Source organism: Aptenodytes patagonicus, chromosome 15 (genome assembly GCF_965638725.1).
Source record: "Aptenodytes patagonicus chromosome 15, bAptPat1.pri.cur, whole genome shotgun sequence".
Lineage (NCBI taxonomy): Eukaryota > Metazoa > Chordata > Aves > Sphenisciformes > Spheniscidae > Aptenodytes > Aptenodytes patagonicus.
The window spans coordinates 2,519,662-2,547,458 of record NC_134963.1 but is presented as its reverse complement, the minus strand read 5'-3'; the positions used below and the strand labels follow the sequence as shown (position 1 = coordinate 2,547,458).

At 40.9% G+C, this 27,797-nt stretch overlaps 1 protein-coding gene across 2 annotated transcripts in view; it reads right to left on the bottom strand.

Moving 5' to 3' along the window:
• GALNT9 (polypeptide N-acetylgalactosaminyltransferase 9) overlaps positions 1 to 27,797 on the bottom strand; it is a 227,167-nt gene that overhangs the window by 103,901 nt on the left and 95,469 nt on the right. For both annotated transcript variants that reach the window (XM_076352635.1, XM_076352634.1), the window contains exons 3-4: positions 3,577 to 3,743; positions 1,282 to 1,456 (exon numbers count right to left, since the gene is read on the bottom strand). In XM_076352635.1, the coding sequence (XP_076208750.1) occupies positions 1,282 to 1,456; positions 3,577 to 3,743 (342 nt within the window). The remainder of the gene's footprint in view (positions 1 to 1,281; positions 1,457 to 3,576; positions 3,744 to 27,797) is intronic.

The following is a 27,797-nucleotide window of genomic DNA, read 5'->3' as shown; positions in this document are numbered from 1 at the left end:
CTCACTGACACCATTGCCTAGCTTCTCTGGGTAGAGTGCATCAGTAAGATCTCAATGTCCCTTAGAGAAGTGATAACAAAATTCTTCGCAAGGCTCAGAAAACTGCAGCTTGGGCAGGACAAGCACTGGGAACAGCACCCAGAGCATGCTCTCCCCAGTCCCTGATTCTGTCCGGTAGCTAATATTACCCTACATGAACATTTGCAATGATTTGAAAGATCTAGTTGCTTTAAAAGTAAATAAATATATTAAACCAGCTCTTATGCTTCTAGAAAATTTCTACAACTGCTATTATAGTCTTTCATAGTCCTGGGGAAAAAACAGGGTGAACATAAACCAGGTGCGCTACAGGACTTACTTTATTGCATCTTCCATTTTATAAAGATATTCACGAACATACAAAAATAAACACTCCACTCCTTTGCAATTAAGTTTCCCTCTGGTTGTAAGTACAGCTATTTTTAGTTTTAAATTGGGGATATCTCCCAGAACTGCAGAGCTTAATCAGCTCCACCATAACCCTCCATCATCATAATCAAATACCAGCCTATCTTTGGAAAATACACATTTTACATACTGAAGGTCCCAGCAGCCCTTTTTCAGCTGACTATACATATCAGTTCCTCCAGTCCCGACTTCCAGTATTGCTGAATATTGGCCACTAAGTGGTGCTACAAAGATTTACTCCAACTGCAGATCTGGCCCATTAGGCCCAAAACTGTGCTTGCCACAGTCAAATCTGCTCCCTTGCAAAACAAAGGGGATGAGGAAAGGCGTGCTAATTTCAAGCCCCATTAAAAATGCAGGAAATAATTCAATGTTTCCCTCAAATGTAAATGTAAGAAAATTTATGAGGAAATGAGATTGGTATTCAAGTTCCTAAGAAGAAATAGTAGAAAATGACAAGGAGATAAAAAGAAGTACTTGAAAGCATGCATCTGCCTCCAGCCCAGAGCCTCCTTAATGGTCTCTCCCCATTTGACTGCTTTGGCGCTTTTGCATTCATTGTGGTTTAAATTACTTCTCTCTCCACTGAGCTATACTAGAGCAGGCACAACAGCTTTTTTATGGATCTTGCAGCCCAGAAGATTGTCGGCAGTGTGGCAATAATCAAGAATATTATTCAAAAGTAATTGCTAATGTGATAACACCAGCCTACAGCCGTCTCATCCCTACAGTTTTTCAGCTTCCCTGTTGCTGAGCAAATCTCTTTCAGAGCCTTTGCGACACAGGGCACAGTGTAACAGTCCTGCTCTCCCTGTGGGAATAGCCAACACTTACCAGCCAATGTTGAATTCAACGTGAGCATCAAAGAATCCGACGACAGGAGAGGTTGCTGCTTTCCAGCCTTGGATTCTGGCTCGAATCAGTCCTTCGCGTTTGTTATTGCGCACTATTTTCACCAGACCTGGGTATCTTTTATTGACATACTGGTCCAGATTAAATTTTAGCTCAACTGCAGGACAAAAAAACCACATAAATATACAGAATGAGAAAAGCCCTGCAACATTATGCTTTACTTTGATTTATTCTGCATCAGAAAGGGAAAGAAATCTTTAAATATTCTTAAACCCTTAGTCAGTCTCACAGATACAAACCAAGTACCGCAGTTGTGGCATGAACCAGTTCCAGGGGTATCAGCTCAGAGAAATTCTCTACGCATCAGAGCAGTTATTGTTAGACTTGCACAATTTTAATGTGGCCTGATGGATTTCAGTATTGTTTTGAAGAGGTAGCTTGTCTAAATATTTTTAAATAGTTACTATTCTAATTCTGTGCTGATTTGCATTAGGTTACAGCTGGCCTCTGGAGGAGCAATTCTGACCTTACAGCAGTGTAACACGGGGGACTGGTGATTTTTTTCTGATTTATGCTATTCAGTAAGAGTTTGAAAAAAAAACCTCGATGGATTTTGGGTCAAGACCTAATTCAGATCAGAATTAATTTCTCTTAATTTTAAGGGTTTTCCCCTTTAATTAAGACCCCTCAATACCAGGCTTCTTCCCCGCTGAACTAAATGGATATTGAAGATTTCAGATAGACTTCTTCTCTTTTGTTCATTTTCAGGCATTCAACCACAGATGGAGCAGAACTCATTCACTCCTTTATTCAGCTTCATTTCAATAGGCTTATAAACAGGCAAATTATCAAAATGGTCTCCGTATTTTTTTAAATCAATCTAGTTTGGTAATTCATTTACATTGCAACTTATTCATAATGAGGCTTTTACTCAAATATATTTATTAGGAAAACTAGTAGAAGCTTCCAGGACATTAGAAGCCTCATTCTTCTGATCTATATTACACAGTAGAATCATTATCATTGGAATCAAAGACCTGATAAATCTCCAGTTATCCAGAAGAATGACAGAGAAGAGCCATATAAGAGTTCACTGAGAAAAAATGAGTCCAATTCTCCTCTGTATTACATTGACTCAAACACTTTGCAATCTCACATAATTACTTCATAGGTTACACTGCCATAACTGAAAGCAGAATTGGACAAAAGGTTTATAAATCTATAGGGTTTGGAACTTATTTTTGTTTCAGTGATTTGTTCTCTCAACCCTCCTTTCTCTTTGGGGATCTTGAAGAGGAACAGCAAGTTAAAACTGAAAGATTTAAAGCTGTTGATCTGTGGAGGAAATGCTAAACTTAAGCCTTATTTTAACAAATATGATTTGAGAAGCTGCAGCAGTTCTAGAACTCTAAGGTACAACAACCTAAAACACAACAATACTGTTAGTCACCTGTATCCTAAAAGTTCTTCAACCCGACCGTCCTGTGAAACACGTTGATCAACAGCACCCTATATGCTCACCAATATTTTGAGTTTTGATTGCTGTAACAGAAGTGTAATTTTTACATTAATGAACCAGATGACCTGAAAGTTGCACATGCTTTGTGCCCATTCTGTTTCATTCTCATAGTCTAATTTACTCCCTACCTCGAAAAAAAATCAGACTCAAAATCTGATGTTATCAACACCTGTTTACGTCATGAAGAAGCAGAGTGTGCTGCCACGTAAAAGAGTAGAAACTATCTTTAAGGAGAATCTGTAGCCCCACTTTTCCTTGGAAGCAGAATTTAAACTTTTACTCTATTAATGATGATATTCTTCTGGATCTGAAAATTTGGAGAAAAGTGTCATTTCTATATTAAGATTGCCTATACAAATGTCATTCATCCTGTGAGGATTTCAATGAAATCAACCAGGTTTATCCAGATAATGATTATTTATTATACAAACAGTTAATATTTACTCACAGCGTTGTGCAAGCGGCTCAATCAACCCTCTCATCAACAAACACACACTCTTGTAAATTCTACTGCCTTCAACAGAGGTACGTTAATTTACACCAACTTATGATCTAGCTTATTAGTTATAAATCAGTGGTTGCATGTATGACCTTCCTCCCCTGGCTGTTTAAATGCAGAATGACTCAATGCTATTTCATCCCAACATTAAAAAACAAAAGCATTTCAGCTAGTAGTGACCAAACTCCCTTTGATTTACATTTCATGTCCATTAACCACACAGGATACAGTACTTAGAGGAAAAGTTACGTATGTTCACCATTGTCACTGTTGTCATCCACCAGGATGATCTCCTTGAGCAAGTGCGAGGGGGTGTGATTCACAACGCTGTGCACAGAGCGCAGGATGACAGAGAGTGCCTCATTTACAAATATAAAGACCACAGAGATCTGGGGCAGGTCATCTAGGTAGGTCATCTGTTTGCACCTGCAGAGAAGAAAGAAAGAATTAAAACCCAAGTAGCCACCGGCAGGTAAAATACACCGAAGAGTGTCCTCTCCTCATTGCTCTCCAACATAACGTGCAGGCTTTGTTCTTTCTAACCCCAAACAAAGATGTGGTAAAAGCTCAAAAGAAGCAACACAGCCAGGAGCAGCAAACTTTCCATCAACTCAGTGAAAACCAAAGTGTATCTGCATGCAGACAAACTTGTAGCGGCTCTCATTCTCTGGAAGGTTAAAAGCATCTCTTGAAAACCAAAGGAATATCAATGACTTTGCTCAAAAACAACCTGGAGAAGGCTCAGGGGAACAACAACAACAACCTGTCTGTGCTCCCAGGGGAACCATCAGAAGGTCTGCTGTTAACTCACAATTAGATCTCATACTTTTAAAACCAGGACCCACTCAAGCAAATTTTGCATTTGCCCATACAAAGAGCGCTTGCCACCCTTTCTGATTTTTGCAGTTTGTGCAGCAGTAACAAATGCATGACGTTTGTTGTACAGGCACGCACTTGCTGAAGTATTTGCAAAACAGATCTGCTCCATCTGAGACGTCACCTTGGTAGGCAGCTACATCCTGAGATTCACAATTTCCTTTTGTGCTTGCTCACTGATGCATATGTTACCATAGACCATTTTGAGAAGCAAAACCAAGGCCTGGAGAAGTCACACAGCGCAGAGCAGAGCCTCTGCTTCCCAAGCCCCCAGCCCATGCCCCTCTGTAACACCACACTGCCTTATTTCAGTGGAATTCTTTCCCACTAGCAAAGATGCTAACTTTAAAAAATTACCTACGTGTTCTCACAGTCAAAAGCCATTTAGAATTACCATAGCAATTACTGAACCTGCTCTCTAAAGTACTGCTAATGATATCACAGGAAACGACTTCTCCTGCTCTTAGCAAACTTTCTGACCTCTTTGCTCATTACTTTGGCATAACAATCACTTTTTTTTCCCACTATTAGCAGTCATGGGGATGGGGAGGGCGAGAAACGCTTGACTGTTGGGTAACCTCTGGAAATCAGTTATGAATTCTAGTAAAGTGCAATTATTCATAATTCCTACTCATCCCAGCACTATATGCTCAGAGACCTGAGTACTTGTCCTTGATTACAGTGTTACCATAGCTACTCACTAGCAGCTTGCTGGTGGCCTGTACCATACAGAGGACCACTGTGCAAAACTTCTGGCTAAGCAGCATTCTTACACAATCTAAAAATAAACCTGGAACAAGGACAGAAATTTACAGGAGGTGTGAATGCTCTGACACAGCCTCCTTTTTGAATTTCTTTTCGAATGTGATTTTCCTCTTGACCACACCAACATATCAAAGAAGTCCATCAGGAATACTTCGCTAACAGGAAAGAGCCATCAGCTAAAAACATGGACTTTGCAAGATTTCCTTTGATGAGGAACATCTTTGATCTGACAGCAATTTGCTTCAGAGCCTCACTCGTATCAGCAGGACATAGCAAATTGCATCTCAGTGAATTGGACTGATACCCAAGGAGTGGGTGCATTGCTGGTGGAAGTGCGGCAGAGGAGGGAGCCCACCCCAGGCCATGCATCCTGGTGGGGTCCTGCATCAGCACTCAGAGCTAGCAGCAAAGAAGGGAAGCAAAGAAACCATGTAGCTGAAGTCTGGAGACAGCAAGGAGGCTGTGGCAGAGGAGGAGAAGGAGGAAGAAGTGCAGTGAGAATGAGGGGGCAGTCAAAGCAGCACTTGCAATGTAGAGGGACAAGCAATCGAAGGAAAGGTAGGATGAACGCAAATGTCAGAAGCAGAGAGGCATGTGCGGAAGGACCAAAGTATTTTGCCTAGGAAAAGACAGGGAACCACTGAAATAGTACAAGCCTCAGTGGATTAGGCTGGGCTTCCTTTACCTTCTGATCAAGAAATTTTGCTGAACTTTTCTGGAGTAAAAAGTATTTGTTTTATTGGTAAGTGGACTGAAACACCTGGGCACCCAGCCACATGCTCCTGTCCAGACTGAAAGGTTGAGTAGGACTAATCCCCAGCGCTTTTCCTCCACCCTCCCACTTACATTCTGAGAAAATCAGAATTTCCAATTCAAGCTTTAAAACCAGCACACTTAATCCACAACCTCCACTTTTGATTTATTTGTTCTTCATCATATTAAATCAATGCATTATTATCCTAAGTGTGACTCCATGGTCTCACTGGTTCACAAGACTTTTCATGCTGTGGTTCTCAATGATTACTTACATTGTGGGGCATCGTGGACTGCTTTAGATAAAAGGCTGTTTTGAATTCGTTATCCCACCTGGGTTAAGTCATTCCTATCACTTCTCACTGCAACCTTCCTTCTGTCAGTTCTCCCCCTTCTCTGTTAGCAGGACATAGTTGAAAACTGCATTATGTCTGCATTTGGAAAGAGTGCTCCAGCCATTACATATTAGAGTATCTGGGGTAACCCTGCTGCAACAGGAACATCGAGATGGGCAAAGGCAAACCTCAGAATTTAGCAGTGGTTTAAAAGCTGTCATAATCTTATTTATTACAGCAAGGATGAAGAACAGCAAAAGAAGCTGTCCAGCTGAGTAGACTTTTCAAAGTACAGCAGTGATTTAGGAGTTTATTTCCTGCAGACTTCCAGTCAACCTTGAACTCCCAACTCCTTAAGTCACTTCAGAAAATGAGATGGATGTGCTAAGGTAGTCAGGAGAAAGTACCGGTCCACTAACTGTTGTGGTTTAACCCCAGCCAACAACTAAGCCCCACCCAGCTGCTCGCTCACTCCCCCCGGTGGGATGGGGGAGAGAATCGGAAGGGTAAAAGTGAGAAAACTCGTGGGTTGAGATAAAGTTTAATAGGTAAAGCAAAAGCCGTGCACACAAGCAGAGCAAAGCAAAACAAGGAATTCATTCACTCCTCCCCGTCGGCAGGCAGGCGTTCAGCCATCTCCAGGAAAGCAGGGCGCCATCACGCCTAACGGTGACGTGGGAAGACAAACGCCATCACTCTGAACATCCCCCCTTCCTTCTTCTTCCCCCAGCTTCATATGCTGAGCATGACGCCATATGGTGTGGGATATCCCTTGGGTCAGTTGGGGTCAGCTGTCCCGGCCGTGTCCCCTCCCAGCTTCTTGTGCCCCCCCAGCCTGCTCGCTGGTGGGGTGGGGTGAGAGGCAGAACAGGCCTTGACTCTGTGCCAGCCCTGCTCAGCAATAACTGAAACACCCCTGTGTTATCAACACTGTTTCCAGCACAAATCTAAAACACAGCCCCATACTAGCTACTATACTGGGAAGGAAATTAACTCTATCCCAGCCAAAAGCAGTGCACTAACAAACAATTCTTATGACGTCTGAGAGCACGAGCAATCCCAGTCAAGGGGCCTTTCCTTAAAAATCAGTGGGTGCTTAAGTGCTTTGCTGGATTGTCGCCCAAGTGCTTCCCAATGTATTCTGTAATTAGATACCAGCCACAGCAATTTACAGTTAATACTTCCTTCATTCCAAGAAACTCTAACCAGCAGTTGACACTCTGAGCCAAATAGTGACATTAGCAAGTCGCACACAAGGATGCTCTACCATCAAAGCACAACCGTGCCCACTGTCACCTTACAACGCCTTTGCAGCTTCGTTCTTGGCAGGATGCTGACAACAGACCGAGTGCATTGCAATGGAACGTTCAGTCACCTGTGCCTGTATGCAAGGCTGAGGAAGTCAGAGTGTCAGGAGGACACATGAAGTCCTCCTTGGTGCAGCCCTTGATTTTGGCCCTGGAGCATGGCAGCAGGAGAGGGGTCATTCCAGAGAAGTCCCAGGAAAAGTAAGCCTATTGATTTCAATAAGGTGTAGGGCATCTTCTCAGAAATGGTTGGAGCAGCAGTCTGGAAACAGAGGGAAAGCATCGGGCAGGAAATCTATGAGCTAACAACGGAGGAGCTTAACATGAGACTAGTCACTTTTATTATTTGAGAAGAAAGGTAACCAGAAGGTGAAGACATTAAACTGTACAAAGGAGTCCTAGCAAGGCACACCCTTATATGCTTCAACCTGACCACCAAAAGGAATTTGGTAAGAAAGTAAGAAATCATCCATTTCTGGCAGCCCCGATACTGTACAGTAAAGTACCTGGGTGTTGAAGGCACCCCTTCTCAGGGAGCAGAGGCTTGGCTGCGCTGCTCGGGGAGCCCACAGCACCAGCACTACACCCAGCACTCTGCCAGGGAAGGGATCTGGGTACCGCCATGGTCTCCACTTCTCTGCCCTAGGTCTGATCACATTATGAACTGTGGCAACCAGATGAGGGAGGACAATTACAGTAATTGATAGCCAAATCTTGGCCTCATTAACATCTAACACTACTGAGTTCAGGAAGAGCTTAGAGCATACATTTGACCTCTGTGGTAGCTAACGATGGTCTCAGCTGGCCAGGCATAGCTCACATTTAATATTACTGTGATTCTAAATTAGTATTATGAACTGTCATCAGGCCTCACAGTGTACAACCAGCAAAGGACTTCAGGTCTGCAGGAGAAGCAGTGCCTCTCTCCAGGGCAGATAGGTATGCTGTAGAGAAACACACTGCTGGATGCATTTAGGACTAGCAATTCCAAGCAAAGACTGACGATGCAATGGCTCATCATTTTCATGGACCAGCTGAGGATGGATTAGGCCTGATATGTGAAACAGCCCTTCAGGCACCTTCGTACAACATGCCAAGCATCAAACCTGAGGCATCCTGCTGTTATCTTGGGAAGAGTCTTTTGAGCCTTCTTGCTTTGTATTGGCTACTGCAGAGCTTGACTGGCAACCCAGAGGTACTTCCTTTGTACGTGACAGAGAGCTTGATGTCAGATCATTTTTCTCTAGTCTGGAGATGATTTTCACTCATTCTTTCCCTTGCATTGAACCGGTTCCTTAAATGAACATTTCCCAGGCAGCCCCCTGAGCCCAGTTGTGAGCGCTGTCTATGCAGGCATAAGAAAACAGGAAAGGCTTTTTAGTTGGCAGACCAGAACCTTGGAAAAAAAATCATGTACTAACACAAAAAAGGTCATAGATTAGAAACTGGGACAATGAGAAAACAAAAGCTTCTCAGCTGCACATGAGCCTGCTCATGGCAGCCCTGTGAGCTTGTAGGCAATGAAGGGAAAGAAATTTTCTTTTGTCTGAACCTTCATTCCTTGATAGCTGTATTTACTCTATTTGTATCTGATCCAACGGAAACATGTGAGGTCCTCTTTGTATCAGAGCTGGTCTTACAGCCCATTTGAGTTGTGCTATTTTCTGTGAAGGGCTGACACTACAGACAGGCAGGTAGTTCAGTGCATTACCGAGGAAAGAAAAATCCTTCCTACTCTCTTTCTCCTGTCTTCTCACCTGTCTGCGTCCTGGCTAAACTCCAAAGGTGAGTTTTGCTTGCAGACCTTAATATACTGAGTTTGGAAATGGATTAGGCAACGCATTTAGAGATTTCTGACAGCTTTACCCTTCAGGAAGAAATGCAAACAAAATTAAAGCTGCTTCATGAATCTTTAAAATGTTTAATACAAGATATGTTTTTCCAATGAACCACGGGATGGAGATGACTGTGGGTTTCTCTCCTTCACAAACTTGATGAAATTGCTGGGCATGAACAAACCTCCTCTGCAGTTCTAGCACAAAAAACCCCCAACACGCTCCATACCTTGAAAGCTGCAGAATGGTCTGTGTTCATGTTTTATAGCCACAGCAGGGGAAAGAGGCGGAACAGCACTTCATTGGGTACACGATCAATGAAAGGACAAAGATAAATATTAAAAAGATTATCGAATCGTTGCTCATTAACGCTAACAAATACTACTTTTAATCACCAGGTCAATGTGTGTTTTGAACCCAGTTAAACCAAAGGCTCAGAGTAATCTTACATACACGGTTACCTTTTAGTACATAAATGCTGCTGTGACTTCCGTAGGCACAGATGATTTACAACAGCTAAATCACTAAATTTAGCAGCTAGGTCAATGCCTGATTTCTTTCTCCAGAAAACCACTGAGGCTTTGCAGCTAGTGCTAGATGTAATAGTAACTTTTCAGATGCAGAAATAAACTAGCATTACATTCTTGTTCCGCATTGGCACAACAGCGAAAATGTGACAAGCTGCAAACATCTTCCCCAGCATGGGATTCAACTGCTGACCAGTCTGGCAAAAGCAATGACAGGCTACAAAACTGATTAGCTTCATGGATCATGAATCTGTCAGGCAGAGGGCTCCAACTCCTTCCTAATTAATTCTCCTTCTCAATAGAAGGTGTTAACTGTATTATGCCATAACATTCTCTTTCTATTAAGGATGGATTTTTCTGCCATATTCAAAAGGAAAAAACCAAACAAACCAGTAAATTTTTGAGGTCGAGACTTGCTCTTACTTTCTCCTCCTGTTTTGCAGCTCAAGGACAGCATTCCTTAAGAATCATGTAATATAAAAACTCACGACTGTGAACAAGAGAGCAGTGGTACAGAACACTGATGCTCTATGTATCTTGAGAGAAGCAGCCCATTGTATTTACAACTAAGGTAAAAAGAAAAGTGACAGTTGCTTTCAGAAAAAGCCTAGAAAATCTGGTGATTCCAGAAGATACCTTTTTACCATGGCTATTTCTTCGCAGTCTGTGTTGCTTTATGGAACAGCCTCCACTTTGATTTATCATACAGAAGAAAAATCAAGACCACCTCCTTTTCCCTGAATTTATTTGGGGAAGCGCAGATACAAGATACAGTGCAATTCTTGTTGGTGCTGTAAGCTTGGTAGTCTAGGCAGCTCCAAAAAACCATCAACACTGATGAACAAAGGGTTTGGTGGGTGAATTTCCTCCCCTGAGTGACAGCTAAATAAATTGGGATGGTTTTCCCTCCACCTCTGCAAGTACTGTAACACTCCTGCCAGCATTTGGACATTCAGCATTAACACTGACTTCCTGTATCCATCCATTTTTTGGGTCCTCAACAAAGAAAGTATTTGCCAAAGCAATGAAAGCCAATTTTGAGCTCTGCTGTCTGATTCTTTTTGAAAGAACAAACTGAATGACAGTTTTGCAAGAACTAAATGTAATGCTGAAGAAACGACTGCCCTTTCTATTGCTCGAGAGATCATCTTCATAGTATGTGTTATTTAAAACACTCCTCTGTCAGGACTTTACAGTCTGGAAATGGTCAACTTCACTGGCTAACTTCTACCTGACTTCAGTTGCTCCCTTGGCCACACTCCATGCACCATGTCCTCAGCAGTTATCCCTGAAGAAATTCAATAAAATAAAGACACCTCCCCTCAACTGTTCCCGAGTACAAACTCTGTTCCTCCTCTCACAGTGTTTCAGTGCTTCATATTAAAGGGGAGTCAGGGGAAGTCAACTAAAATAATCTGTCCTCCAGCTTTTCTGGTACACAGTGATGTTGATGGTCATTTTCAGGATTATAATAAACTGAGATCTTAAATCCACTCCATACTGTGGGAATTCCCAGCAGCTTTTTTTTGCATACCTCCTTGACACACTTTTCCTTATTTTGCATCCAAAAGTCTTAAGAAAGAAATCACCCATATTAATCAGAAAGAAGTCAGGCCAAATCCTTGTTTCTGTGCTAATCTCAAACACTTCCTGTATCAAGGAAAAGCATCCTTTAATATCAACCAGAAAAAAATCATTGCAATACGCCATGAGTTTACCAGCACACATCTACCTGCTCCTGGGAATTTCTCACATTCCCAGGCTGAACAATTGGACTTCATGCCTGTAGGATTTGCAGAATGAAGAACAGCAGCAGCCTTTTTAAAATAAGTGTCTTTTATACCTCAGAACTCTCTCTTCTCTGTCCTATTTCCTACAGAAAAGACCAAAGTTACAGGAATTTCTGTCCTGTAATACTTGCATGAAGGAGGGAGCCCTTTCAAGCTGGGACACCGGCAGTTCCACGGGTAAGTTAAAGCTCCCCGTGAAGTTGCAATAGTACACATGGGACAAGTGTTTCTGAGAATCAGACATTAGTTTTTGTCCTTTTTCCTTTCTTTTTAAATTCCAGGCCAGTACAACTGGGATTAATTTCTCTGCACAAAAAACCCCACATGTTTGTATCTTTTGTTTTTTAACGTGCTTGCTGCACTATTTGGCTTAATTCCTCCCTTCTCTACGACAAAATATTTTATGTGTGTGGTAGAAAGCCTTGAGAACTGTCAGTCAGTGACTGATAGCACAATATATATGCACAGTTAACATATGCAACATGAAGCTGGCCCCACTGGTGAAGAATATTAACCCTTACATTTAAGATTATTGGATTCTTCAAAAGTAGCTGCCACACACATAAATAAGAGGCCCTGTATTTCAGTGATCTATTTCTGGCTTTCCTCAGGCAAACAACAACAGAAACATGCCATCATGTCTAATACTCATATTGATTTATATATATAAAAACGCTAAAACTAGTTCCAGTCACTTTTAAAACAAGCCCCTTTATTAACATGAAAAATGGCTAAAAGCTCATGCTCAGATCCTTCTGTAGTAAAAAGTATTTGCCTTTTTTTGGTAACTTAACTGGAGTCACTAATATGTTTTGAAATACCATCTGTAAGAAATTTCCACTCTATCCCCTAGTGTGCCCATTCAGATCTGCCTGTGGCTGTATGCATGCTGCATCACAAAGCATTAGGCTGATTGGAAATTAATGGAGAAGCTGAAATCTGCTTTCAGATGCTTTTCAAATATCCCCAAAGAAAATATATCCCCCATGCGACTTTATTTTTAGTGGTGCTGCACTTAAATTTGAGGAAGAGCCCAGCAAAATTCCAAATGACATGTATTCTGCTGAATTTCAGGTGATTAAACACTAATGGCTTATTTAGATTTGTCAAGTGATTCTCAAGATTTCTGAAAGACCCTGGTCCCCACCCCAATTGGATTTTTAGCTTGCATGCTTTAAAAGTAAAAACTAGACAAGAGCTGTCTTAAAAAAATTAAACATAAAGGTGGTCTTGCAAAATTCTCCTTTGAGATTGGAGAGCTCTTTGAACTTGAAGCCAAGTGAAATATAAACATCAGTGAAACCAATGAAGTGATACTAAATAAAAGCAAAACTAAAGGCACTTTGCCAATTCACAATAACAGTGCTTTGATTCAAAGTTCTTACCAGCAAACTATATTCAGAAAACACTACCTTTTGTGCAACTTTTTGAAACTCAATTCTGGGAACTATGCTGTCTATGGAGGAGAGAAAATATATTCCCATCTCAGTGCTTCGCCAAAGGTAAGACCTTGTATTTCAGATAGGGAAGGTTCACAAAGGGCCATTCAAGAAGCCAGAAAGTGTTTTCTAGGGTGCATTCACAAAATTGGCTGCTACCCTGTGGCACCACTTCTTGTTCCTGCCACCAAGGATCATTACTCTCCAGCTAGCAATGTGAAGCCAGCTATTGAGCTGCATTTCCAACAGTGATTTCTAGCAGATTTCCCATTAAGAAGTACTCTTCCACTCAAGGTGATGCATCAAGATCCCAAAAAAGGATCTTTATGGCAAAGGAAGAATTAATCCCAGCATGTCTGGAGGGAGTGAGAAGGTAACAGCCCATATATCCAAAAGCGGACTACATATCTTAAGATACCACCTTCCCTAAAATTTCTCTCCCATTGAACTCCAAGTCCATGCCAGACATAAAGAAAAAATAGCGGAGTGGATGATATAAAAGGAATAATTTTCAATAAATAATGTATAAGAGTAAAATCATCATTTTCCATTTGCACAGAACACTTTGCTGTATCCTTGAAGCTATTTGTTATTCAGATAATAATATGTAAATACAGAAAGTTATCCTTGAATATTAAAAAAATTACTGCAAGTATTTAATATTAAAAATTCAAGGTATTTTTGTTTAATTTTGACTATCTCAATCCCTCAGCTGGTGCTGTTGGTGCTGGGCAGAGGCTGAGTATCACAGTGTTATCTAGAAAAGTAGGGCAATAAAAAAGTTTTCAAGGTAACTGCTGCAGAGCTCACGGATTTCATTACAGGTTTGCTGTCACATTGCAGCGTGGTGGTAAGGAGGAGGATAGAGGAATGCAATAATTTTCCACTATTACTTCAGCTAACAATGTTTTTTATGGTCTCGGGAGGACATACAACAATGTTTGGCAAACAATCCTTTCTTTAATGGGCTCCCGTGTATTTCACAGGAGACCAGCTTTAATCTCTGGTCAAATCCAGTTACGTAGCAGAATGTTTCTTTCTACCTACGTACAAATACAGGACAGTTAGAGGAGTAAACAACCAAATGGGGGGTCAGTCATAAACTGAGTACACCCATCCCCTCACTGCCTGCCAAAACCGCAGTGAAGCTCTTAATTTTGCCCCGTCCCAGCAGTTGCAGGGCTGGTTGTAGCCCAGACAGGTAGTGCTTCCCCGGTAATCACAGCACGTGGTGTGCCGAGGTGATGCAGAACCTGATTTGACTAACCAGCAATGGCCTTGAAACGTTTAAACAGTAGTCACAGGGTTTTTCCTCCTGCTTTAAATGATCAATTTCTATCAGAGTGAAAACAGACCAAGTTTATGGTATGTGGGAAGAATTATAGTTCAAATAGAGCAGTGTTCCAAGAACAAATGCATAAAGAACATTGATTTAGCACTGAAAATGGGAGTATTAAATCCATGATGTTTAGATGCTTTATATGGGATCGAGTGGAGAGCCTGGTGGTAGCAGCAGCATGTTTATAAAAAGGCATGTCTCCGAGTCAAGCAGAGAGGACAAATGAAGGTGTACGTGCCGTATATATTTCCCCCGGTAGACAGGGGCAGGAAACTGCCTCACAAACTGAGCCTCTTTAACAACAGATGATGGAACACATCCAAAGATCTCAACGGACTTCGGATCAGGACCCTGCAGGATAAATCACTGGGCAAAAACAGCTTTGTGAAACCCTAAGAACAGTCAGATCCTGAAGTGCAGATGGGACTTTACTCCTCTTTACATCTTTCCCAATGATACTTGCAGGATTGTTCTTTGTGTATTATAACTGCTTTATGAAACGTCCTATTCAAGTAAAGCAGTTAAGCATGTCTTAACTTCACTGGGGTTACTCATACACTTAAAACCAGGAACATATTTAAGTGCTTCATTGGACTGGAGCCTAATTGCACTTCTATAGCTTTTGTTTAAATTAAAGGCTAGCTAGAGGTGAACAGCACAATATTCAACAATTTCATGCTTTTAGAATTTAAATGTTAACAACAGCTTCTTACCTTCTAATTATTTTGGGCACTTCAGAAAACTCTTGCATTTTAATTTAATTTTGGTTACATTTAGAAATAAAAACATTTTCTAAAAGTCCAGCCACATTTACTGTCTCGCACAAAGCTAATATCTAGGGCACACGCTTCATAGCAGCAAAACACTTCAACGTATGGGGATTTTTTACATTCATGAGCTCTTACCCTAATTCAGAAAAACAGGTCAGCATATGCTTACTCTTCACTCAGGTTGACAGAAATTAGGCACACGTCCTAGACCAGGCAACGTACTTAAGTATGATTGTGAATTTGAGAGGGCCAAGGACAGACGCTAGTCTCTTCCTGACTCTGAGAAGCTATGGCCATGGTAGCACTTCAACATTCATGCACAGCTCCTTCCCAAATCTGCCTGCTGAGAACCGATCTCCTTTTACAGTCTACGTTGCCTGGTGTTTTTTTCCTACTTGCCCATAGACATTTTGAAGTCACATCCTCAGTGTTTGCAGATTGAAATTAATTTGCCATCAGAAAGAAACCTAGATGTGAGTGCTCTGCACTGGGGGAAGAGATTATTCCCGTTAACCGTCTGCCCAGCAGACTGAGGCTGTGTTCACAACCATGTCCTTCTTCATCCCTCATCCATAGACAGACACATTCAACCCGTTTCATCCAGACTATTTGCTCAAACCTGTACTTAGAGAAACTTTCCCCTCACTGCTTCCAGAGATTCCCAGATCTGTCAGGCAGAGTTGAGCAAACTCTGTGAGCAAACAGAACACAAATTCCCCGCCTCTTGGGTACACTTGGGTTAATAACACCAAGGCAATAAGCCAATGAACTAGTTGTAGGTCATGTATTTGTTTTCAGGCAGTGCAGAAAATACAGGAGCAAAGCTTCAATGTCGTTTTTATCTTGAGTTTAATGTAAACTGCACCACGACCCTCTGGGAGAACTGTGTCCTAATGAAACATCCACGAAGAGGATGAAAGCTTACTCCAGTTGCTGAATGAGACAACTGTTCACTTTGTGGATGGAAATAACTAAAATTTATGCCTTTCCTCTGGAATTTTAGGGGTACAGTCTAACTTAGCAACAGCACCCAAGGGTATTTTAGTGCACTGTTTTAATTATTATTGCTGCTATTATTATTCTACCATCAGTCAAGTCTGAACTATCGTCTCCGTCAGAGAGGTGTGTTTCATACTACCCTAGAGGCTAGCCCAATGCTAGGTCACTCTGAAGACAAAATACATAAATGCAGACTAACAAAAGTCTGGGAGCGTAGAATAAATAATATACTCATCCCTTAGAGCAAAGAAGAAAATAAACTAATTAAGGAACTATTTGACAACCTGAAGGCATCTCACACAGGTAAAATGCAACTCCAGAGGGCTTCATTTCGAGAAGCTGAGAAGCAGGGAGCTTTGTGCGTAAGCAATACACAGAGATGAAATCTCCTGCAATTTAAAGCTACCTAATGGCTCACTGATAAATCCTGCCGCACCCACCACCACCAAAAATTGCAGGTGCACTTCTTAGACCAAGGGGATTTGGATTTTGCCTGATGTCTGCATGACAATTGTCCTCATTTTCTCTGCTTAATTCAAACATATAAGAAGAGAGATGTATTTCTGCTGGGTAGCCAGCTCTGCTGTTCTCCTCCACTGAATGGCTTCTTGTTATTGCTTAAGTGATCCCTACACAATATATCAGCTATATTATAATTCTCTACAGAAAACAGAGAATAATGTTGCCTCCTCTTCTGTCACTACTGTTAACCTTCTGCTGAGCAAAGGCTTTCCAGCTTTCTTTCTGGGAAGAGGAGATACGAAACACTGAGTCGGAGTATTTTCCAAGTGTTATTTTCACGTATATGCTAATCTATACACCAGAGGTGGTCAGAATAATGTACAGAGGATTCTTAACTTAAGAAATTGCAGCCCATATCAAGTTTATTTGGAAGGAGTAACTTTGCCTCAAAAATTCATTAATTATAGACTTAGGCTAGTCATCTTTCTAAGACAGAGCATTCAGCACACTGAATGAAAAAAAAATACTAGAAACACAGAGCATGCCGTGCGTTTCCCCAGTGACCCTGCCTTTACAGTACTTCAGCTAGTTAAAAGCTCCATCACAAGTTTTGTGTGAAAAATAAAATTTCCCAGTTGAGTTTCCCCAGTGCTCACAAGACTATTCCTCTCAATGCACAGAATCATCAAGAGCTACAGAGATCAGGAATCTGATTTTACACCATATTTTACACCCTGATCTCCTTCTGCTATACACAGAGAGTGGGTTTTTCACCACCTTAGAGTTCTGAAGTTTAGTAACACATACTGCATGATGCCTGCTTCACAAGGGTTATTTAAACGTGCATGGACAGCCAGGAAATAGACAATGGTGATCAGCCTGGTGCTAGCTTTACGAAGGAGGCATCAAGGCACAGGCCTGGAGCTCCTGCTTCTTAGGGCTTACACCATATTTCAAGAGAAGTCTCCGGGTGGAGACATTCAGCTGCTGCAGGATTTCTGGTGGCCAAAGGGACGCAGGCCAAAATTGCACAATGATTTCTTATTAAGACAGCCATTTGCTTTTGTAGAAATTTAGGGAAAAGAATGCACAGACTGCATGGGAAGCAACTGTCTCTGGACCTCCTTTGGAGTTGCATCCGGCAAGGTGATCTGTTTTGACCATGGTTTGTTTTCCAGCAGACCACAGCAGAAGGTTTAGAAGCAACACAGCAGAAGCCAAGAATATTTCAGAAAGCTGGAGAAACAGAAAATAGAAGCCCCATACTTCAACATCATAAAACTATCAAACAACTTAACTGGCAGGTGCTGTTTCAGAGAAACAAAACCTTGGAAAGCATCTACATCAAGCAAACCAAGACAGGGAGCTTACATTTGCTAGCCTGCAACTGTCAGGTACTTCTGGCTCTGGCTAGTTTTAAGAGTCTCTCACTTTTATTAGCACTAAATTCACTCAAAACAGGAGACATGAGCAAAACAAGCAAGAACCGACACTATTAAAATGAAACACTGCATCAACTTGGAGTTCACAATTCAGTTTTATTTCAGACAGAAGAGTAAATTGTCTGACATTTTGGCCTGTTCATGTTTTTATTGCAAAGACACAAACAACAACAACAACTAAAAAACCTTGATGTTATTTGACCTGAAACCTTGACTTTCTTATACTATGAAACCTACCCAAATAAAATAGGAACCAAAACTATCTAATTTTTAAAGTTACACCAGGAAGGCATTTGGAGATAATACATATCTCACACTGTCAGCAGAACTAAATTTGCATGCACATTTTAAGAAAGAAAGGGGGAGCATCTTTACCGCAAACCGTTAGAAGAACTCTTTCAAAGCCGTAAGAAGGATATCGGGTGTAGGGTAACAGATACATGTAAGAAAACATACAAGGAAAATAAATACCACCCTGAATTCATTGCCTGACTTGTTCTGTTACTTCTTTTTATCCTGTAATGTGATACCATGGAGTGTAACATAACATGACAGCTTAGAAATTTATAGGAATACCCTTTTTGCCCTGGAACTGATAGCGGGCAACAATCAGCCATGGGCCCAGGAGAGGGAAATGGAAGAAGCTTTAAAATGCCAACACACAGCTGCAAGTCATGGCTGGATCTCAGTAGTGCTTCTGCATTACAGATGTGTATTTACCTGTGAAAGAATAGCATACGCAATTTGAAGACAGTGCCCTACAATTGCTCTTCTTAAGGAGGATATACTCCTGCTATGAAAATATTGTGGTGCTCTCTTTTCAGGTTCAGAAAATGATTACATTCTCTAAAGCATACTTTAAAAAAAAAAAAAGCAATCATCTTTAAGGCACCTGTAAATGCGCAGGTCATTTAGTGTTATGAGCTGTAAGAAAAACTGAGGGATGCAAAACAGCTTTTTGATCATCTTTTCTTTTCCTCCTATCTGAAAACTGTGCTGCCTCCACAGTTTTGCCTCCACAGCTGCTGGGTGGGGACCTTACCCAGGTTGTCCATGCTGGCAGGTCATTCTTCAACATGTGTTGCTAATACAGAAATTCTCTCTTGTTTCTTTATGCCTTAGAGTGTTTAACATTTTTGGTTTGGATTCATCTGAAATCCTTTTTAAGCTGGCTGTCCTAGGTTCCTGAGGGAGAGACCTCCAAAGGACATTACACACTATACATTGTAAGCAATGCTACCATGTCTTCTTCTTCTCCATTGACTACAAAGGCAGCCAAGTTGATCACCTTAAATTAGATGTCTAATTTTTAGTCAATGTTATGCAACACACCTTACGTAAACTATTCATGTATTCAAGAGTACGTTCTGGTGCAGACAAATTGCAGGGAATGGCTTCCAGTCTTACTGCATTTAAACACAACATTGCAATCAGTTATTTTTCATGCTCTCCAGTTAGTCAAATTCAGCCTCCACTAAATCTACATTTATTAGTGCTGACAGTCACGCAGAACTTGTCTTTAACAATTAATATACACAAAGACACTGCAAAAACATAACAAGAGGAAAATTACTGCATTTGAATGTAAGGTGGGTTTTTTCAAAAGGTTCTTCATTTTTATGATTCTTTTTAATTTAGCCTTGCTGGTCCTCCTTTTGTTATCCCATGGGCCAGTGTTAATAATCAAGATCTATGTTATACGCTTTGTGGTATAATTAAAGTCACTACTTAATTGGAAAGCTTAGCTAGCACTAAACAAAAGGGAATCAATAACGTATCTAATGGGAAAAGCCAGAGAAAACATCTATCGACTATCAGAAATAACTGTGAGATATTGCCACGTGTCTGGGCACTGCTACTGTGGAGACAGCACGGAGTCCAGCTCATGGGGAGTCTCTGCTTAGAAGCCATGTCCTGCAAAAAACTTTGGTACTGTCTTCCCAAAGCCTGTGGGCTCACCAACCCCTCCGCACAACAGAGCAGAAGGCAGAGTGTTACTGTAGTGCAACCTGGGCAGTCTCATGGTTCTGCCTCACGGTCATACCCTACTGCTGTTGCTTAAGCAAAAGCAGTCTGAGAACCTTCTTGATGATCAGATGGCCTCAAAAATTGGAAAGTTTCTCAATAGTTTTTTATTATTATTGGGAAACATGGTCACAGTGTTAGTCTGTTCCTCAGTCAGTCTTCTCATTGGAGCAATTTAACATTGTATAACTAATTAAATATTCAAAGATCTCATGGAGACCTGGGATTCTGGAGACAAAGGTTTGAGCCCACGTTCCAATTAATATATCATTATTTATGCAAAGTGAGCAGATCTCCAGCAGAGGTTGGGAGAAGTCCTACAGTACCTTCATAAACAGGGTCAAGTCACAACTACAGGTCTCAGTGACAACTACAGAGGTACAGTACAAATAAAGAGCACTGGGTGTAAAGCCAGGGGCTGGCTGGCAGTACCTGTGATTCACAGGGAGTTTCCTTTCCCAGCCAAAGGAGCAGGTGATTTTTCCCCTCCTTTGAGGGCTTTACACGGTTCCAGTCTGAGCCCTTTACAGCCAAATAGGAAACGCTTCCCAAAATGCAGTGATAAACCTTTGGCATACACAGGGATACACAAGTAAGCACAGCTGGCCCAGAGGCAGCAGTACAAGCAAATTTAGGTTGTCAACTGATATCCCAAATGAGCTCAGTCAGAATTACAGCACTAAACACCGCGCAGTAGCTGGTCAGAGCCCAGCTCTCCGCAGAGGAAACAGCACAGGGACTTACTCAGTCCACACCAGTTCCTTCTGCTCTTGGGCAAGGCGGAAAATCAGCTCAAACTTGGGTACACCTCTGTGAATTCTGTGAATATCGTCAATTGTGCATACAGGTAACATGTGCGCAAAGGCGCCTGTGCTATTTGTAGGGGATTCACAGCCCGAGGAACATGTCCAGCCTGTGTAACTTGGCAAAGCTGGTTGAGATCTATATAAAGTCCCAGAGCACGTGTACACACATGCCCCCTTTGCACTGTTCAAAATCCACATCTGGGCATTGATTTGGGATCTAATTAAAACACTTCAGTTAGTTTCATCTCTTACTCAATTTCCCTCCAATAAACAATCTGTTGCCCAGAGGTAATTCTGTCTGCTCCATTTTCTGTCTCTGTTTTTCCTTCTCTCTGCTTCAACTTATGTCATATGTGCAATCAGAGTGGCCAACATGGGTTTTTCAGAATTTTAGCATGGCATTTTAGATTTATTGAGAGTGGGTACAAAAAAAAGAAAAGGAAAAGTTTCCTTTAAAATCAAAATATTGTGCCTGTACTGTGATTGTGAAATACTGTCAGCTGAAAAAAGGAAATGCTTAATTTTAACTAATGTTTCACTTTACTGTGACCTGACATTAAACTGAAAGTATTGGTAGAAGCTAGTGATAGAAAATTCATTACTTTAAAACTAAATTTTTCATGGGAAACTAAATGTTTCATTGGTCTAGACATTTTGTTTAAATAATCATTCCATAGAAGATGTTCAGCCTGACACAAAATATTTTTAGGTGTTTTTTTTTCAGTTGCCATTTTCTGCTCATCAGAAATTCTGATTCCTGAAAAGTTCTGGTCTGTTCCAGTTCAAATATTCCTTGAAAAGGGGCCCATTACGTTGCACTCTGGTTAACCCAGGAAGAATCCCCTAAGGGTCTGTTTTAATTTCGAGATTCTTGTGTCATTTTTCTAAGCAGTGCAAAGAAGACCCAGTGTCCCTAGAGGATTTGAAAAGTGGGTCATGAGGCAGAGCAAGCTGCAGAAGTGGAGAAAATCAAATAATACCAGGTCTAGCCTTCTCCAGTCCACTGATCCAGAAGCTGATGCTCTTTGAAAGCCATCTGCCTTCCTGCCCTGCTCCTGGCAGGGACATCCAACACAGACGGGCAGAGGAGCTGCCCACTCCGACAGCCTCAGGCAAGGACCGTTGTACCAGACCACTGATCCTCCTCTCACGACAGAGAACTTGCAAACACATATATGATTTGGCTCGAGAGAGCTGCTGACTGATGGCTCAGATATCACAGTGAGTCCGCAGAGCTCCACTGCCAAAAGAAAGGGTCAAAATTAAAGGTGAGCTCCCTGCGTTCTCAAAAGGCTTGAGTTCACCGGCCACTGAAGGACAGAAAGGCCGTTTTCTAGCTATTGGCCTCATACTAGCTGCTGTTATTAAACCCTTGAATGAACAAATCAGAGGTCTATTTACCGAGTCTGCCCCCTTGATAGCACCATTTCTGATCAATTCCAGAATCCTTTTTGATAGGTAATTAAAAAAGCTTTTCCTTAGGTATAGAGTGGAGTGAACCATTAATTACACTTCAGAGCCCTAGAGATGCAATTCCTTTGCTATTGTGAAATGTCTATAGCAAGCAACGAAAATGCTCACCTCTATAAAAGAACTGAATAAATGAAAGTAATTTCCTCGAGACCTAGATTCCTCTGCTTTTTATGGCTAAAGACTTGAGTTGCCTCAGCATTAACAAGTTTGTTCTTTAGGGCTGAATTTTCTCAATACAAACATCCATGACCATAACACAAAGAAATATCTTCTTTGGCTGATAGAGCCAGCAGACTGAATTAATATATTAGTATTGTTGTTATCACTGAACTGCCACAATGCATTCAGCATCAAGTTGCACAAAAAAGATCAGTTAAATTAAAGATCCTCACCAAGCAGTGACAATTTCTTGTAAAAGCCAATTTAGCCCTTATGAAAGCTCCGGGATCATATTAACTTTTCTCAAAAGTATGCATAATGCATCACAGCAAGTGGTTTTAACAAGTGCATGTGTGCGTATGTGTGGACATCTCCTGCATGTAAAGAAACCCCAGAAGTTATTTAAGTTGCAAAGTCAAGTGACAGAAAGTTAGAAAATGCCAGATTTACAGGTGTTCAACCTGTTTAATTCAACACCTTACAATCCAGACTGTGCACCAGAAAGAACAGGGGAATTGATGTTATCCTGAGAGACGATGATTACGTTTGAGAGCATCTGGTTAGTTGACACTTCCCAATTTTCCAGGATGCCACACTGTAAAACAAACAGCTTTTGTAAGTTTGGGGGCCTTTCCCCGCTTCTTTGAATGAAATTCCCTAAGGTTTTGTCTTTTTCTGCATTCTTCATCTTTGACAAAGTCAAACATCTACTGTCATATGGAGCTGTAGCACCTCTGTCTTCATGCATGATTGGGAAGGATTGAGTATGAACCTTTGCTACTGGAGCACAGACTTACATTTTGTGCTACAGCTGGCAGCAGTGAAGGCTCTTATTCCCCCAAAAGGGCAGATGGATGGCTGCTGCCGTTCCTGAAGCCTATTGTAGCAATACAGCACGTTCCAGCTAAACCTGTTCTCTTTGTCTACTCTCAGTACCCCCAGCAAATTAAGCCACTTGAAGACAAATGACTATGCAGGGATTTAGGTGGCTGACTCTGGGCACTTCTGTTCGAAAGTGTGGGATCTCTATCAAAATCTCAGCTGTGTTGCTCCAGATCTATTTTTGACTATTCAGTCAAACATTGGCCCTTTGACATTATGGTAAGAAAGGCATGCACACAGCCCAGCAGATTTCACAGCATTCCCCCAGGTAGGATTCAGGGCTATTCTACATCTCCACATGTTGGTAGAGATAACCGATACAAATACATGTGCTTGTGCTTTCCCACGCACCTACATAAGGGTCACTGGCCAACACTGGATTTGTCTCCACTAAGTACTCGGGTTCACGTGATCACAACCCTCATTTTGCATATGGAAGAACATAAATGGAAATTATTCCAATAACATTTCACCATTAAATAACACTTTTCCCAAGAGAACCACAGAGCAAGTTCTAGCTTAGCTGTGTGCTTCCAAGGGAAAAATAACCTGTTCCATACAAGAGAAGCTTCTCTTTCTTCCATTGCACAGAGGAAACGGGGTATGTTAGCAAGGGCTAGAAAGTCCTGCTAATACTTTACTGCTGGGAAGAGACATTGGGACATTAAACATCCTGAGCTCTCTGCAACACATTTTCCACGGGGGTATAGCCCTTGAAAAATTTCAGCACACCGGGGAGCAAAGATGGGGCTGCAGCAGGGACATGCGGAGACCTGTGCTACTTCCCTTGCCCCTTCTTGTGGTTTGCCCTTAACTTGAGAAACATTTTTCAAGCTTGATATGTGCCTGTATGACAGGGGATGAAAATAATTCCACCACAAGCATTATGAATTCCCTTGTAACAAAAATAATCCTGCAAAATTCTTTTGGCATTAATGTAGATTTCATACGTACTAAAAAATTTACTCTGGAATTTAGATAGTTACTAACATTCAGTACTAACTAGACCACAATTTTAGAGTTATTTTCATGTATTTTAACAGTCAACAAGATATCGACCGCTTTTCACTGAAGTGAAAGTGAGTACGTGAAGCAAAATCTCAGGTCAGTCCAATACTAGGATGATTAGCTGAACATTTCTAAATACTCATCAATCAACCATAATAAATCCTGAGTATTCTGCCTGACGTTGAACTCAAACACGTTTCATTCCCACTACTCGGTCCTTGCATCTTCTCAGAGCACTCAGCTGCACTGTACTCAGCTGCTTCAAGGCAAAAAGTCACCATTAAGACTTATATAATACGTTATGGAAAGATCATCAGCCCGACTTTAAAATCAGCCCATTTGATTTAGGTGAAATCCAACAAGAAATGGAAATAGTGTTCAAGGTCACACTGAATAAACGTACAAACTGTTGGGGAGGCTTTGCATTGTTTTATAAAACAAAATTGCAACTTCTCTGTATTACGTCTCTTGAAACTAAACATAGCTTGAAATATCAATTCACAGTATGTTTTTGAACTGTTTCCCCAGGGTTGTCTGCTTTCTACATAGAGACAGGGCAAGCATTCAAGCTGTGGGAGGTGCAATATCAGAGAAGAAAAAGCTGAGACACATTTATTACACCATGTTAGGATCAAACTATAATTCTGTAATTATTGCGTGAACTGTAATCGCAAGCAAGTTATTTACTGTCATTGCTTTGATTTGGCACACAAACACAACGTGCACAAAATCTGCTGTTGTCTCCTGTACTGACTTAGCGATTTCTATCTTAAAGAAAAGGCTTTTGAGTTAAAAGGAATATCTGCACTGGCAGCAGCAGGTAGGAAAGCAGAACACAATGCGAGCACATGGGAAAAGCATCTCGAGAGTAGGACTACCCACCCAGGCTTGCAGACTTTACTGCAGTGGAAGGACATGGAGGTGACTCCAATTTAGGAGCCTTCATGGTCACGCTGTCTGACTGTACACCTCTTTAGTGCAACATATTTTTTTAATTTGCTGTGTGGGAATGAAAATACCTCCTGAAAAGCAATTAAACGGCTGAATGTTTACTGTAGCTATGCTAGTAGATGGAACAAAAGGCTTATTCTACCAGAATAAGATAGCGGACAACAATAAGGGGGGAGTTCAATGATAAAACGAACTAAAAGATAACATTTCTGATCAAATTTCTTTAAAAAGAAGACTAAGCCTTGAATATTACAAGTCCCACGTTTGCATAGCAAAATCATGTTTACTTTCATAAATTGTGTCTATACAATGCAGACTTGAATATAAATTTTCCTGGTTCATATCTTTAATACCTACTGGTGTGTGCAAATATGTAGATCTGAACATTTTAAATGGAAGCCAGAATGGGGAGAAAGCATGGTCTAATACTTTGGGAATGCAAATCCAGGTAAGTGTTTCTATTCATAGACTGGCCATGGACTTTGTACATGGCCTTGGACATTAATTCTACCTTGCTTCTCAATTTAAAAATTAAAAGTCCTCCCTTTTTAAAAATGAAAAGTTCTGGGAATGACATGATATAAATCACAAGCAGACTGAGAAGGGCTCAGCAGTGAGAGCTGTTATCAAGAGACGGAGAGATGAGACCATTGGGCAAGTCAGCATACAAAGTTGGACAAAACAAGAGTGGTTTTCCCAAACAGTATTTCAAAGATCTAATACATAATTAGAGCAGAGTGTCTAAACCAAACAGAAAGTCAAGCTCAGCTTTGCCTTATGGCTTTGATGCACAACTATCACCTGTTAGGTAAGCAGCTATGGTACTACATGGTGGATAAGAAGAGGTTGATAGGGTAGGGAGTGAAAACTGCCTCTCAGCATTAGAGTGAGAGCTCCCAAGAGAGACTGTATATGAGCAGCTGTACATTTGAAGGGGTCAGAGACGAAAAATGCTGCTCACGAGGACAGCAGAAATTTCTAATAGAAAATGGCAACCAAATGGCAGCCAAAGCTCCTTTGATACAAGTGGATAAAACTCTTCATAAAATAAGAGCTGCTACCTTCTCCAAACTTTCACTCATTTTTCATAGCAAATTCAATCTGAAGGGTTTTCCTGTGACTCATATGTATCTAGAGACAAGTGTTTCAATTCCAGTATCTAGACCTAACTAGAACCACCTCAAAAGTGTCAAAACACCACAAGGCAGGCAGTTCTCCCAGTAACTCAGACAGTTAATCATGCAGCATGGCCTTACGAGATTCCCAAAATGAGCATGTCAAAAAGCTTATCTGAATGACTCATCAAAGCTTCCAAGTAAAACTGTGGAAGAGTATAATCTGAAGTGAAACAGCACTGCATCGCAAACGCTGTCATGCTTCTGACAGCTGCTGAGCTAGATTCAAGCTCTGCAACCTTCGCTTTTGTATTTCCTAGTAGAACATTCTCATTTATTATTCACCTGACCGCAGCAGCTAATAACAGGTCAGGTCAAACCTCACTGACTTTAATTTGAAAAGCTTCACACTGATTTTAAGGGTCTTTGTACCAGATCTGATGCACAACTCAAATATTTGCATAACTACAGAATTCTTTTTCCCCAGAATAATTCCATGATGGATTTTTATGATACATCGAGAGAGATGCAGAGATGAGACCATTGGACAAGTCAGTATACTTGCATCAACTGTGATATCAAAGCAGTAGATTTTTTCCTCTTTGCCACTTCTTTTGTCTAGGTTTTCTTTTGTATAGCAAGTGTCTGAGAAAACAAATGCTGAGTCAATACTTCTGAGATTAGATTAATATGTAACACAGTTAATGAAATTTGTAGTTAAGCTGAAGTTTTGTTTTGCTGGATTTTGTTTTTGGCAGTTTGAACTGCCTAAAATCCTAATTCAATTGCAGTCTACTCACAGAGCACAGCTGTTTTGCTTGACTAAACTTTTCTTGTCACTTAATAAGATACTTTTTTATTTAACTTTCAGTTCTGCCTAGGAGCCCCAGTGGGTCTTTTAAAACAAAGGATTATTATTAGAAATTAATTAAGTATTCTTTTCAATTCTGCCTCCTGAGAGTAACTAGGCATTGCTGCTGATCTCCTCTGCATTAAGACATTACTGATTGTCATTTGTAGGATGACAGTGTGGATGTCTCATCTGGAAGATACATAACTCCATAAATATGAAAGATTTGAAAGACATCTAATACAAAATATAATAAATCAGTACAAATATTAAACATATAATTGCAATGTCAAACATAGCACAGCCATGTGAAGACTATAACACTAGAATTAAAATAAACACACATTCCAAAGAAAAAAAAATCTTATTGCAATTATAGGACCCCGATGGATTACACTTAGTCCATGTTTCAGCACATTGTAAACCCCAACTAAACAATTCTAAGAACATCAAATGCAATCAAAGAAAAGGCAGTTGATTTGATGGTTGTTTTTTTTTAAGTGACCAGCGTCTACAAAGTGTTTGTTTTCACTGCCCCACCTTCCTTTGCACGTGACTACAAGAAGCACAGA